This window comes from Xenopus tropicalis, chromosome 3 (genome assembly GCF_000004195.4).
Source record: "Xenopus tropicalis strain Nigerian chromosome 3, UCB_Xtro_10.0, whole genome shotgun sequence".
Taxonomy (NCBI): Eukaryota; Metazoa; Chordata; class Amphibia; order Anura; family Pipidae; genus Xenopus; species Xenopus tropicalis.
In genome coordinates, this window is record NC_030679.2 from 92,240,385 (window position 1) to 92,256,688 (window position 16,304).

Below are 16,304 nucleotides of genomic sequence, written 5' to 3' on the forward strand. Positions count from 1 at the left end.
ACCTGTCCTCAGTAATGTCAGAGAGGTGGGCACCACTAAGTATGATGTACCACATCAGGCTGGTTTCATGTTGGGTCTGGTGCAGGTCATCTTTTTATTGACCCATGCACAACTAATTAGCACATCCAATGTAATCCAGCTTGTTTACTCCTCCACATGAAACTACTGCTTAAGGGTGGTATATCTGTATCTAACAATCCTACATATCCTGTGACTAGTTTTTTATTTTTATACTTGAGTGGCAGAATGAATAACTGTAAGCAATGTCCTTAGCACCTTACAGTGTATGAGAAGAATTGATAGTTTGAGAGTGCCTTGCTAACAGTTAATCAATTAGATGCTTGTGTAGATGTAGCAAGGTCATTGTGTTAAATATATCCTCTTTCATCTCTGCATCACTACATGAACTAGAGCCCAGCCTTTCTTAACTATTTCCCAGCAGGACCTATGTGAAGTCTTGCTGTCTGCTTTGTGGCACCATTTGTTTTAGAATGAATGCCGGATCTCCATTGTCTAAAGAGAAAGTATGGTCCTAAACTATCCCTAAACAGCATGGCAACCCATTTAATAAAGGTCATGGAACTCTAAGGAGACTAGCAGATTAATCTCCCTTGTGAAGGAGTTAACTTGCATATAACATGGCACTTCTCCGTAGGACCGCAGGGATTTTTCTTTAGGCTAAATGCCACACAGGCGTAATCTCGGCAAGCTGAAAACCGCTTGCCGAGAATACGCCCCGCTACTGACAATTCGGCCTACCTTGTGCCTACACCCAAATAAATGGAATACGCTCAGGTGCAGGCACATGTAGCCAATATCCGCGTATTCCATTCATTTGGGTGCAGGCACAAGGTAGGCCGAATTGACAGTAGTGGGGCGTATTTTCGGCAAGTGTTTTTTGACTTGCTGAGAATAAGCCCATGTGGCATTAGCCTTATGCTTCCTACACCTTTGCTGTTACCTAAAGAAAGAGTCTGGACAAACTTAGAAAAAAGTATTTTATTAATATTAAAAACAAAATACATTTTCACAAACATTACAAAAATGTTGACCATTTTCAACAATCAAAAACAGAACAAAGAAAAACAGAAAAGGCCAAATTCTATCCTTTGGCTCCATGTTGTTGTGCCAGGGAAAAGAAAAAGTGTTATTAGAATGTCAATATTGGGGGTCTCGTCTGCTCGGCCTCATGGCATAAAGACAAATAAATATAAATAATGTAACAGTCATTTGGTGTAGAACTGCATAAATATAAATACTTTTTGCAGTCTGTCAGAACAGTGAAAATAAATGTAAGCATGTCACACACACACTTAACACTCTTTAGTTTCAGATAAAGGCTGCTTTTAGAGTCAGCAGTGTTTTCTATACACAACCCACAGAGCATATGCAGTCATTTATCCATGTGGCCAATATCCACATATATGTAGGTGGTTGCTTGAACATAAAGACTGACCACTGAGGAAAATTCCATAGTTTTGAGCCACTACTCTGATCCGTTTATATGATCAAAAACAACAAATTTACACATTAAATCTCTCCTCAGCTGGTCATAGATATAACAGCTCACTCATACAGATATACATGTACTACAGATATCAGTCCGATAAGAGATTGGGACAATTGAAAAAAAAAAAAAAAAATGTCATCTGCCAAAGGACAATGTTGGCCAGTTCATGGCACACTGGCAGATAAGGAGAGCTTTGGCTCCTCCTCACTTCCTGCTGTTCTGATAATTCTGGCTGCCCTAACTATAAAAACCATGAACAGTGGACCATACATCGGGAGTATGTGATTCCTTATACAGCGTCCACCCATTTGGCCAGTGGGCCAAAGCCTTTAGACTACAGACAAAAGTCTGCTTTTTGGTAGAGCTATTTATAACCAAGTTCCTCAAAAGCTCTTGTAAACCTGAACAGTACGCTACAGGGCAGAGCTGCCCAACTGGAGTTGGAGGACTAGGTTGTATTATTGAATATAAATAAATGGTGACTGCCATCTCAATCTCTTTAACACACACAGTATCATTACTAGGGATGCACCAAATCCTGAATCAAATCTTAATTTGCTTTATGGAAGGGTTCATTTTTGTAAATAAGAATTTATTTTACTTCCATGCTCATGTGACCAAGTCAGTGATTTTTCGGATCCGGACAGACATTTTGATTCGGCCGAATCCTGTCGAGAAAGGCTGGATCTTGGCCAAATTCTGAACTGAATCCTGGATTTGGTGCATGCCTAATCATTCTGGTTAAGTATAAAAGATATATATAAAACATAAAGACAAAAGGATCTACATACTAGTTTAAGAAAAAAATCTTGGTCCTTGGGAAGCCTTCCATTAAAGAAGGATTCTGCAAAAATTAGGGGAGGGGTTATAGTGCCATTTCATGCCTATAGTATTATAGTCTGTATGGCCTTCCAGATACTGTGTAACCTTAAAAACAGCTCTATCAGTGCCACTGTATAGTGAGCACAGCTGTTATTTTGCAGTGATTTCCAGTAAGATCTGCAGTTCAATAAGAGACCCATGCAACTTCAAGTAATAATATGTGCTACTGTGAGATTTAGTGCAATAACGTGCCCTTGTGACCCAACAGTTGAGGTTAAAGCATTATGCCGCACTGATGCTATGAGTTGAATTGGAGTTGAATGGATCCCTCTTCAAAACTTTGCCAGTACCTTTGTGTCAGTCTGAGCATTTCATTCCTACTACTGATTCCATTACTCTAACTGTACTAGGCCAGTAAAAGGTAACTGCTGATTGGCTGCTGTGGGTTACTGCACCAGGGCAAACCTTACCCATATCACAACCTCAGTCACATGTCTGTGTTTTGTTTAGAAAGTATTTAAATAATTTAAAGCAGTTACAGCCTAACAGAAGCCATTTGGCACTTAAAGGAAAACTAAAGCTTAACAGAGAATTAGAATAGACATATTATACTTTATGTTTTGGGCTTCTGTACCAGCCCAAGGCAACCACAGCCCTGTGTGCCTCCAATGATGCCCCAGTAGCTCCCCATCATCTTTTCTACTGATTCCCTGCACATGCTCTCTGCTGCTGTCAGTTACTGAGCTTAGGGACCGACGCACAATATATTGTATATACAGAATCTAAATCTCTCATTATATAGCATAAAAACCAATGTATCAGCTTCTATGACACTATAACCTTATGTTCTGCTTGATGATAATAAAAAGAGCCCTGTGCTTAGCTTCTCAACAGCAGTGCTGAGTGTGTGTCTCTGACACAGAATCCAAGATGAGGGAGCTCCTGTAACAACTTTGAAGGCCTGGATCATTACTATTAAATGTTTATAATTATTTCAAGTTCTGTATATAAAATATACTATTCCAGCCATTTTTTTGCAGTTTAGTTCTCCTTTAAGTCCTATTTGGTCGCAGAATGGATAAACTTGAAAAGATGTGTGAACTTTGGCGCCATGTGTTGGCCTAATAAAATCAAACACAGCAGGATGTGTTTCTATACAGTATTTCCAGCATATGTAAAAGGCGAATTATGGGACATTTTACAATTAGAAGCCATAAAGAAACAGCATTGCTAAAAGGGACACCAGGGAGCCTACCGTTTGTGCTTGTGATGCACACGTGTATTTACTGAAGTGGTGGCAGCTAATTTTCCTCTGATCAGATAATTTCACAAAAACTAATGAAAATGTTCTGTTTGCCCAGAATGTTTTGGTGTGTAATGCTCGCTCCTTGGCAAAAGAAACAAAAGTACAATAAATAGAAGTGCATTAGATGTCACAACTTGACCTTTCACATATAGTAAGTAAGCTATTATTACACCTTATTTAGTTAAAGGGTCGCTAAACATAGAAAATGTACCCAATATGTCTTTACATGTAATGTTCTCTAAACTAAAGGCAATCCTGCTAAAAACCATAAGTATGTTACCTTGAAATACCTGGTGTTTTGCTGCAGGCCCTTTGAGCCCACTCCATGACTCCATGATTTGTCTAAATGTTTAGTAGAATAGACTGGATGGGACAGATACTAGATGTCTAAAGCTGGCCATACACGCACCAATAATATCTTACGAAAGCTCGTTTCATACGATATTCGGTGCATGTATGGCAAGTCAGCAAGGCGACTGATATTGCAGGAGGCTGCTGATATTGGTTGACTCGCTGATCGGACGGGTTAAAAGATTTTGATCGGGCGCCATAGAAGGCATCTGAGCAAAATCTGCCTTCAGGGCTGAATCGACAGAAGGAGGTAGAAATCCTATTGTTTGAACCTCTGACGATTTAGCCCTGAATGTCAGTGGAGGGTTAGAATGATCTTTCATGCGACCGATGGTGAATCACGTGTGTGGGCAGCTTTAGGATCAAGGGCCAACAGCAAAAGAACTGCACAAATATAAAATTTAGACTTTAAGCCCAGACCTCTGCCTTAAGAAACAGTGGCTGCTAATAGTAAAACTGGTCACAGACTGTTTCTTATTCCATGTGAACAGCCAACTTTAAGCCCAGGTGCCCTTGGTATTACAAATATTAGACCTATGGTACCTGGGCATTTTTTCCATTGTGATCTAGCTGAAAACCACTGGGAGTCAAAATGACCTGTACTTTTCCAAAGCAAAAGAGATGTTCTGGCCTTTAGTACGCTCAAGCAGCAATCTGCCCGTGTAGAGCCACCTTATCAAAGCAACAGATCCTAAGCAATAGGCAGTTAATATCCCCAGCTGGAACAAAGAAATCCTGCCATTACTTCAGTACCAACTGATGCCAATCTACTGCGCAGTTTAAATTTCAGTGCTAAGTCTGGATTCTAAATTGCAGCATTTATTCCTTTAGGCTTTACACAACAAAAGCCAAGACTATCAACTAGATGCAGTATCCCCTGTGTGTGTATGCGGGTCATCAGCCAACCCAAAACACCAAGGGCCCACACTAGTAGTGTAGAAAATAGACCATCCCAGCAGTATATATTTTGAGTTATTGATTTCATCCAGACTCTTAGATCACAATTGATATTTCCACCCGCCACATGGGCTGGGTCTTGGAATATGTAATGGCTACTCTAGTCATCCATATTTGGATCCATTTAGTTGGATATTCCAACACTTGTCCTGTGTGGTCAATTTCATGCATCATCAATTCAGATCGAAGACTTCCTAAAGAAATTCTGTAGTCCATAGACTGCTCATGAGATGGGAAATAAGGGTGCCTGACATATTAGCAAGGGACAAAATTATCCACATGCAGGTACTGTTTCTCTTTTAATCACTGCAGCCACAAAAAATATTTTATGGACATTTCTGCTTTGGCCAAATCAACAATATGTGTGTAAAGCATCAAAAGAGGAAAGAAGCCATGCACACAAGCATTCCATTACTGCCAGCAGATTCAAACCCAGGAACTTGCACTCAAATGTATCCACACATAGTTTTGTCATTATAATGGAATGGGACTCTCAAAAAGTGCAGTTCTCAGCTTTAAACTTTTTGAGGCTTAGGATAGAAGTATGTGATACCTTACTGAGATGTTGCCTCAGAGAACAAGAGTCCCTGTACTGATATTGCGTCCCCTAACCCCACAGTCCGAACTGGATCTTTGCAGATGAGAACTGGTGTGAAGTGGAATGTTACTCCTTCCCTACTCCAAACTACAACTGGTTCCTGTGCGCTCACCCTGACTCTACTGCCCGCCTGTTCCCGAGAGGTAGAAAACTCCAAAGGAGTCTATAATGTTACTCTGGTTGCATTGATAGTTTCACTGGCACAAGCCTGAGTACTAGAAACCCTTGCACCAGCAGCTACTGCAGACACCCGATTCCCCCAGAAGCCATCAACAGTTGCCAAAATATGGTAGGCCAGGGTGTGAAAGTGAACTCAGGTAAGAGCGGAGGCTCCATTCTCTGAACCCTTAAGAATCCAGAACAAGATATCACTGACAATCCCAACCTCTGGGATTCCGGACCAGGCAGAGATGGAGGAGTGGGCGCCGGAGGATGATCGGCTGAGAAATAAGAGCTCCTACTCATTGAGCCCAAGAGAACTGATGAAAGGGAAGACCTGCTGACCAAGAGAAACAGACAAAACATTATATACAAATTTAGTAACATAGATACTGTGTAAAGAAAGTCAACATCCTCTCAGGTTACATATTAACAGAAAAATTATTTCACATCTAAAATCATAGGCCAATAGATTAACTGTAATAGAGAAATTATTGCAATATTATTTGTATTTTAACCCACACGCTAAGCTGGTTTGCTCACAGATGGGTTATTTACCCTGACACTAGCCCATCAGTGGTTAGGTTTAGAAGTAAAACCATGTACCAACTGCTTTTAATAAGAGGAGATGTAAACACGTCAGTAAAATCATTCCTTCACTGGTCAAATAACTGCACAATGAATCACATAGATTAGAGAAACAGATTTTATTCCTAAATCATTACCACTTTGAGTGGCTATCATTTTTAGTTTTCTAATGGAGCGCCAACCTTCACATTATTCCCCGTTCAAGTGCCCTATTGCGTCTAATCACTTGCATTATCTGCAGCAGCCAGGAGAGCCCCTGGGATTTCTGCCCCTGAGACTTGGGATTAGGAATATGAAACAGACATGCTCCCTTTTTCCTTATCTGACAGTGCTGGAGACTCGCAGATTCAGCTAATCAATATATATAACAGCAGGAAGCTACATGTGCCAATGTTTCAACAGCAGCAGACCAACATGCTTTTAGTGAGGCAGAAGCCCGCTGGCAGCGGAAGAATCATCTATATTAATAGGAGTAGACTCATGGTACCTTTGTTGGAGGTCCTACACGTAATTCAGCAGGGACTGATGCCAGAACTGCAAGTGACTAGTTCTAGGCCTTAAAGAATAAATGAACCTTTAAAAAAAAAAAAAATCTTTAAAATAACTCTCTACAGACCCCACAATAACATACCTTTCTCCCTGCCTGTAGATTTATTTTTTTCTCTATTACAAGCAGTGCTTTTAGTTACTCAAAAAGGTGCCTACTGCACATGCCTGATTGACTGGAGCAGAAGCAATGAGCATGCCCAGTAGGTATCACTTAAAGGTCTTCTTAGTTGGAAAGAGAAGGAGCACTCAAAGAGAAAAAAGGATAGGACTAAAAATGCAGTGCTGATAAGTCTTCAAGTTGCCATAGTTATCACAAACAATTTCCTTTTGAAACACTATGGCAATGATGCAGTCCAATACAGATATTAGTTAACAGTGTCATTCAGCCAATGGTTCATCTTCTGCTTCACATGCATAAACTGTATCCAGTCAGAGTCAGAGCAGTGATATTACATTTCCACTAATTACCTAGTAAATGATTCCTCTCATCAGGTCCCCATCTGTCATACTAGCCAACTCAAGGTGAATAAGGATATCTGAAGGCACCTCGGCCATGGAAGCTGCAGTCTGGTCAAAATAAAAAAATGTCAAAGAGACACAAAATGACCTTCAGGATAGAGATGTGCATCAGTAAAGTTAAGAGTGCACTAGTAACAAGTGCAGTGGTAACACCAAACTTGCTATACTAGTGCCAGCCATTCTCCCTACAATGAACTAGTTCTCTGCAGCAACCAGCAAGTGTATTTATATAGTCTAAGCCCACTATTTATATAGTCTAAGACCAACATTTCCCCTTATAGAAACATTTTTTTTTCAAACATAAAAGTAACTACTCCCTTTAGGAAGCATAGGTAGAGTTAAGTATAAAGCAGGAAGAAGAAAGCACTGGGAACCCAATCTAGGGCCTCCACAGATGGAAGAGAGTCACAGTTATGCTCTTGGCTCTGTTTTGCCCCTGTCCATTAATTATATGTGCAATGCATAATGGATTTTCTCATTCAGTGAATAAAGGGGCAGCCTTATCCATTTCATTTTTATCTCCCCATTCAGGCAAGCCTGGCTGGGTAGGTAAGGGTCCTGTCCTTCATGTCCCTAACCAATTCATGTTGCCTAACTGTCTGTTTGAAGCCTTCCCTCTCTAGCTTCCTTGCTCAGACCCTCCATCATGTGGAGCCCAGAGAGCACCAGCAGCTTGGGTTGGAAGACCTCCAGGATAGAAAGCAAAACCTCAAGCGACGTTATTGCGCCATTAGACAAATCTTGAGATAATATGAATTGACTATATTATTAATATCATGTTCTTCTAAATGTACCTGTGCTGTTGCATGCTTGTCCATCAGGTTCACACAATTGCCCACTGACTTCTACATTTTTGCACATTTTAATATACAAGTCCAAAAACAGGGGAGTATTAGAAGAATCTGTCAGTTCCTCTTTAAGTACATTGGACAGGCACATCAGATGACCAGGAGTCATTATATATCTTTATGAAGCAGGAATTGTTACTTGTACTTTCTCTTTGCTGGCCTTATGTAGAAAGCAGAATACAAGTCATTGCTAATAGCCAGAAGAATTTATATTCCTTATGTTCCTTATATTCCTTCTACATTATACATGTCAAAACCTTAATATCTTCCTTAACAAACAGTTCTTTACACTACAGCCAACTGCTATGTTTAGTATACAATAAGTGATTTCTAGGGAAACACCATGACAGTATGCTTTATCAGCAAGTACAGGGTATATAGTAATATGGACATAAACCCACCCCAGCAAGGTCTGTCCACTCAAATGCTGCTGAAAAATACCCCACAGTATACTCCTACACATTATCAGTTTAAAGCCTGCTGGGAACTGTAGTCTAACAACACGATACTTCCCCTTTAAAAGATTATACCAAGACTGACCAACATTGTTCTACTAGGGACAAGTGTGATAAGAGAAACCTAAAACATTTAAAGTTGCGACCCTTGCGCCTCTTAACAAATGATTCACCTGCTTTGTACTCCAAAATAAGATGGTATTCATCTTGTTCCTGCAAAGAAGCTGGTGGCACGTAGACCCGCTCATCCAGCAGCTCATGTAGTTTGGGCCAATGGGTCCACAAAGAAGAACCTGGGGAAATTAAGAGATGAATCAATACCACAGACCAACAGAAATACCAGAAAGCAAAAAGCCAAATTCAAGAATGCTGCACCTCCTCCAAAATAATCTGCCCTAAGCTTCCCTGCTGCAGCAATACCAGTATTACACCTAGAGCTGCTGTAATATGGAGCTTTATAGCTGTGCCCTCACACATTTAAACTTGTACTAGGGATGCACCATATCCAGGATTGGGCTGAGTCAGCACTCTTTGCAGCTTTGGCAGAACACTTCAATGCATTTGACTTTAAAGCTTTGAAGAAATGAACTTGACAATCTTTTTGTTTGAAGATTATGCAATTTATGATGCAAATTAGGGTTTGTATTTGACCAAATCTTTGTGGCGGGTTTGGTATTCAGCAGGTTTATCCCCAGTTTGTATCTTCTGACAATAAGATCCAAAGTATTTAATATTTTAATATTTAATTCATTCAGATCTAGGATGTCTTATTTTTGTGTTCCCTTTATTTTTTTGAGCAGTGTATAAGATATAATGGCAGCTGCCGAGATGCAAAGAAAATATGAACTGGTCTTTCCAATCACAATTGAATCTTTGCATAAAATCAGTTTGTCGCTTTCCTTTTATACCGGTGTTCTTGTTATTTATAACCTAAGCTGTAGCTGAACTACAACTTCTATTCCCAGCATCCTTCCCAGCCTTCAGTTGTCGACTGACGTTATAAACTGTAGCCCAAGAAGCTAAAGGTTGAGCTATCCTTATGTAAAGATACTGACCCCATCTTGCCTTACTATGCACACCATTACACAATTTCAGCCTCTTCCCTCTGTCTGCCACAGAGAAAACAAACTCACAAGAAGGCAGGCTGTCATAAGTTACCAACCCACATTACTTAGAATTTAATGGGGAACCACTGCAAACAGTAAAAATATAATATATCTGTTAAACCAGGGGTGGGCAAACTACGGCCCGCGGGCCACATCCGGCCAGTTTACCTTTTTAATCCGAAGTTTGCATATGGAACATCAAGCACTCCGGACACGTGAAGACTGCTAAAATCCAAAATTTATTTCTTCATGTTTAAAACAATAAACGCCTAACGCGTTTCGTGCCCATTAAGGCACTTAATCATAGGTAATCAAATACCTTTTTAATCCGGCCTGCCGACTCCTGATTGGTTGCGCCCCGTGCGTGCGCGCAACCTTATAAAACTTCAGATGCAGCAGGAGCCGGGGGACTGACACAGCCGGAGGAGGCAGCATGGAGCTTGGAGCATGGAGCCAAAGGAAGCTGTAGGTCGCTGGGGGGGGGGAGCTGGTGGGAGGATGTTGAGGAGGATGATGGGAAGAACGCTGGGGGGAGCTGCAGGATGCTGAGTAGGATGCTTAGGGGGGAGCTGAAGGATGTTGGGGGGAACTGCAGGATGCTGGGGAGTGGAGCTGGAGGATGCTGGGTGGGATGCTGAGGGAGGAGCTGGAGGATGCTGGGGGTGAGCTGAAGGATGCTGGGTGGGAGCTGAGAGGCCCCGTGATTTCTAATGGCGGCCCTGGGCATAACGCTGGTCCGGCCCGGCCCAGGCTGTCTGTAAGTCAATGTGGCCCCTGAGCCAAAAAGTTTGCCCACCCCTGTGTTAAACAAACAGTTTTTGTTATTTTTCTCCTTGCACATAAACCTTTTTCCAGCTACAACCAGCAAGCCCATTGCATTGAGTTGCTGACAGATTTATCCTGATCTAATCTGCATTGTACTATGGACACACAGCATGGATGACAAGTAACAATTCCTGCTTCATAAAGATATATAATGACTCCTGGTCATCTGATGTGCCTGTCCAAAGTACTTAAAGAGGAACTGACAGATAATACTCCCCTGTTTTTGGACTTGTATATTTTTTTTCCAGTAGGAAAAAAAATGTTAGGTTAAGGAAGTTCTTAAGTAGTTTTTACAGTACTTGCACAATGATAGAGAAAGGGAGGATAAGATGACTACCGGTGCCCAACCCCTTTTTGTGAGCCAATAATCCCCCGATTGGGTTGGACTGAGCTCTGGCACATCAGTACTTCTAGCCACACTACGTACATTAGACCAAGAGTTGGCAAATTCATTTTATTTTAATACATGCAAAAATACTGTATGTAAGTTTAAGAAAATATATAGTGAATAATGCATGCCCTATTGTAAATTATCAGAATATTACAAATCACAGAAGCGTTCCATTACCAAATAAAGGCACAAGGCAGAATGCTTTTATACAGGTCATGGAACTACCAAATGACTTTTAATATCCTCACTTTGTATAACTGGGGTTACATTATTTATTATCATACACAAGCACCATTTATAAAGATATAATTTACAGGTTATTCATGGCTCTTTTGTATTATATATTAATGCATCTTCAATAAATACATGCTTACTCTAACATATCTTAGATTCTTTCCTTTTAAAATTATGAATTTGTCTAGTTCACTCTTTTACAAATAAACATGTACATAGAATATTCTTTTGGTGACTCTGTGACCCCATAGCAGTGCTGTCCAACTGATGGGCTACGCCTCCCTCTTATGTGCCCCCCCCCCCATCTGTCTGGCAGCTGTGACTGCTTACTGGCCCCTGCATTATTCACACCTCAGATTAAGGCTGTAAACCCTGTATTATTTACACCTATAAGTTGCTGCACTATTCACACTTATAAGACCTTAGACTTAGACCTTAGACTGTAAGCCCCACATTATTTACCTGTTCACACCTCTGACAGCCTGTTGGAGCAGTACTGGCATTGTGTGATTGTATGTACTGCAGTACAAACTTTTCATCTTGGAGTGGCCATGATCATAAATGCACATAGACATGTACATAAACTTACAGTTTCTGTGTCTCCTTCCTTCCTTTGCCTACCCTGCTCTACCTTGCCTGTGTGTGCGCCATACTCTGCCTGCCATACTCTGCCTGTGTGTGCCATACTTTGCCTGCCCTACCTTGCCTGTGCGTGCCATACTCTGCCTGACCTACCTTTCCTGTGCGTGCCATACTCTGCCTGCCCTAGGCTGCCTGTGTGTGCCATACTATACCTGCCCTAGGCTGCCTGTGTGTGCCATACTCTGCCTGCCCTAGGCTGCCTGTGTGTGCCATACTCTGCCTGTCCTAGCCTGTCTGTGTGTGCCGTACTCCACCTAACCTGCTCTACCTTGCTTGTGTGTGCCATACTCTGCCTGCTGTACCCTGCCGTGTGTGCCATACTCTGTCTGCCCTACCCTGCCTGTGCGTGCCAGACTCTGCCTGCCCTATACTGCCTGTGTGTTCCATACTCTGCCTGCCCTACCTTGCCTGTGTGCCATACTCTGCCTGCCCTATGCTGCCTGTGTGTGCCGTACTCTGCCTGCCCAAGGCTGCCTGTGTGTGCCATACTCTGCCTGCCCTATGCTGCCTGTGTGTGCCATACTCTGCCTGCCCTAGGTTGCCTGTTTGTGCCATACTCTGCCTACCCTATGCTGCCTATGTGTGCCATACTAAAAGTTACGTGGAAGGTGAACAACCCCTTTAATTGGTCCACAACAAGCTATTCAGGGTGGGGCCACATAATTATCACTAAGGCCCAGGGAATATGCTAACATTTGCCATTTCCTAACAATGACTCTGCCTCTCAGTACAGACTAATTAATACTATGATCAAACAGCATGCTACTTACCCCACTGCTACCCACCCCAGTGCTTGCTGGGTGCCACAATCAGCCTGTACCAGGCTGCAGAGAAGGCTTCTTCAATGGGGGGTGAGGAGGAAGCTGGATCCCTAGAGGTGACGCTTTGAATAGAAGAGCAAAGGTAACCCAGGGCAGCTTCAGGGATGTCTGGATGCAGGTAATGGAGGAAGCCCACAGCAATGGCAAGAAGCCCCACACACAAGCCTTGACCCACATCTCTCAGCAGGGTTCTATGTGAGACAAGTGGTACCCAAGAGGCTGGATGCGAGGAGGTGGATTCCAGGGGATGAGTAACAGAACTCCAGTCAGCAGCACAATGATAAAGCTTTACTCGATGCTAAATAGACAGGAAAGGGAGAGCAAGAGAGTACAAATATATGAAAACTAATGAAGTTTTGCCTCCATTCCACAAACACAAATACCCACAAGCTAAATGTTATTCCACTTAATTATACGGGGCCACAATCATACGATTACTGCTACAGCTCAAGGAATTAACCTGCTGTGGGACCTTGTAGTTACCTGACTAACTACCATTCATTCCATCTAAAGCCGAATCCATTGGCGAACTGCTGCCAACCCTTTCCCTTATAGACAGAGACATTGCGCATGCCCATTAGCTGTCCCCGCAGGGCTCGCCAACGCGGTCACACCACTTTGTGATCACTTTGGGGAATGGAGCCTCTAATGTCAATCAACCAAGAGAAAGTTTGCCATTTCTTCTGCACATGCGCTGCCAGCAAAACGCACTTGAGTGCAGGACGATGAGAGGCAGTGAGAGGCAGGACGATGACGTTCTTTACCGCTAAGGACCGTGACCGTTTTAGTTTTCCATAGCATGAAGAGGACTGACTCCTTCCTATACAGAAGGAAGGCTAGGATCAATCAACCAATCGTCACATAGTGGATGCTTCCCCTGCATCGCCGTAGCGCCCTATTTTAAATGACTGGAAGCCAAGTTTTAGCAGGTATTTTCTAATAAAGCATTCAAAATAATAAATGATGTGCAGGATAGGGCAATTATTAGGGCAGGGTAGAATAGATTTTTTTACTTAAAAAATTTTAGTGTTACTTTTCCTTTAAGCAGATACTAATCATAGCTTATTTGTTTTGTTGTTTTTCTTTCCTTGGTTTATGGGGGGACAGAGTTTTTGTTTTCTTATTTTTGTCTCACTTATATGATGTCATACTGTATGCTAAATGTTTATTGAAAACTCAATGAAACTCTTTAACTCTTTAGGTGCCACAGAATGTACAATCTACGTTCTGTGGATAAAAGGACTGAAGTGCCACAGAACATAGATTCTATATTCTACAGTACTTCCCGGTTTGGGAACTGAGGAGTGGCTTTTACAGCCACTCTTTTGCTCCCTGCTCGTTTCCCAGCCCCTAGGCAATGAGCAGAGGCGGGAAACGAGTGGCCCCTGGGGTGCAATCATCCAGGGGCCCCATATGAAATGGGGCCTGCTATGTGCCTGTTGTTTCCTGGTCTTCTACCTCCCCCCAGCGCCGCACACTCACCTGATCTGGGAAAGAAGGCTGTCTTCTGGTTCCTGCATGCCCTCCAGCTCCTTCAGGATGATCTGCCTGTCAAAATGACTGTTTTTGCCATTTCTACATGGCAAATAATATATTAATAGGTGTAGTGGAGTAATAGAAAACCAACAGACCTAACAGTCATGACATGCATGCTGCTGATTCTGTGTCCATCATTAATTGATTCAATTACAATAATAGATTATTGTTCAAAATAATAACAGTGTGGAATTCAATTAGTGAGGTCATGCATTCTGTGAAAACACAGGTGTCAATTACAGCCCTTATTTAAGGAAGGAAGGCTGCAAATGTTGTACATGCAGGTTATAGTACATTTCTCTGCAAATCTGAGTAAAATTCCAGACATTGTTCGGAAGAACAGCATACAGCTTTAATTAAAAAGGTTGGAGAGGGTAAAACATATAAAGAAGTGCAGAAAATGATAGGCTGCTCTGCTGAAATGATCTTAAATGCTTTATAAATGGCAACCAAAACATGAAAGATATGGAAGAGAACTAAAAACTACCATTCAAATAGATAGAAAGACGGTCCAAGGTCTAAAGATACCTGTGATTACTGTTACACTGATACACTGTTACAGAAGACACCTTTGTAAAGCCAAATTATCTGCAAAAGCCCCTGCAAAGTCCCACTGTAGAAAAAAAGACATGCGGAAGAGGTTACAATTTGCCAAAAAAGAGAAATTCACAACATTTTGTGAACTGATAAAAGCAAAATTGTTCTTTTTGGGTCAAGGGGCTGCAGACAGTTTGTCTGAATTCAAGCCACAGTACACTGTGAAGCATGGTGGCGCAAGCATCATGTTTCTCGTACTGTAGTGTTGGGTCTACTTACTGCGTACCAGGGATCATAGATCAGTTTGTATCAAAATAATTGAAGAGGTCATGTTGCCTTATGCTGAAGAGGAAATGCCCTTGACATAGGTGTTTCAACAAGACGACCCCAAACACACCAGTAAATGAGCAACATCTTGCTTTCATACCAACAAGACTGATGTTATGGAGTGGCCAGCCCAATCCCCAGACCTTATTCCTATAGAAAACTTGTGGGGTGACATAAAAAATGCTGTTTCTGAGGCAAAACCAAGAAATGCAGTAGAATTGTGGGCTGGAATACCTGTTTATAGGTGCCAGAAGTTGGTTGACTCCATGCAACACATATTTGCAGCAGTTCTCAGCTACATTAGTTCAGTGATTCAAAGGTAAGCAAAATCCTGAAACATTTTTAAGTTTGTAAAAAAATAAAATGCAGACACTACTATCTTAGCCTAATATGTCCTTTTCTTCACTTTCCGTAAAGGATTAACACAAATTAGATAAAATTTTCTCTGTTTTAATTTAGAAAAGAATGTGCAGTGTTCCCAATACATTTGCTTATGTGGAAATAAAAGCTATTATAAGGATTTTGAGCTTTATTCCCTTTTTTTTAAATGCACTGCTATCATTCTGAACACAACTGTATGTGGGACATAAGGTGCTTGAAGGTGGAAAATTTGAGGCGATTTTCAGGTATTTCATCTAAACTACCAATTTGGGGAAAGCATTGCGACTCCATACTTTGTAATACAAAAAGTCATGGGTATCCACTTTAAAAAAATTCCAATATGTTTTATACCCCACAAAAATGCAGTAAATGTGTTAAATTTTTAGTAGCTAAAGTGATCTTCGGGCCAGTTTGTATGCACTAACTTCTTATGGGGTCTCTAAATGCCAGATACTTTTGTAATCCTATGCACAATGGGCATCACACTGCTCAGTGGTCCCTTGGCTTTCATGTTTATGGTGTTTTTACTTGGCACCTAATGTTATGTGGGAGATATGATGCATGAAAAGTGGAAGCTTTGGGGTGATTTTTTAGAATATTCATAATTTTTTTATAGAAACTGCTAAGTTCAGAAAAGCATTGCCGTTTGGAGTTGGAAGATATAGTTACTCATTTCAGATTTGGCAGAACGTTTACTTTTTAAAAATATATGGTTTCCTGGGGTGAACCTAATGTTCCAGGATTTTTGGCTTTGGAATCTAACGTATGCCATATTCTGCTGTAATGCTTTGATAATTTAGTCAGAAATCCCTATAAAACTATACATATCAGGTATTGGCACA

At 41.4% G+C, this 16,304-nt stretch overlaps 1 protein-coding gene across 1 annotated transcript; it reads right to left on the reverse strand.

The window, feature by feature from the left end:
• Positions 1 to 4,600: 4,600 nt before the first annotated feature.
• On the reverse strand, positions 4,601 to 10,232 carry adpgk (ADP dependent glucokinase). Its single transcript, XM_031899126.1, is given in 5 exon segments — positions 4,601 to 6,043; positions 7,309 to 7,407; positions 8,154 to 8,367; positions 8,836 to 8,955; positions 10,088 to 10,232. Coding segments are annotated over 3 exon segments (666 nt in total). The 5' UTR covers positions 8,178 to 8,367; positions 8,836 to 8,955; positions 10,088 to 10,232; the 3' UTR covers positions 4,601 to 5,500.
• Positions 10,233 to 16,304: the final 6,072 nt, after the last annotated feature.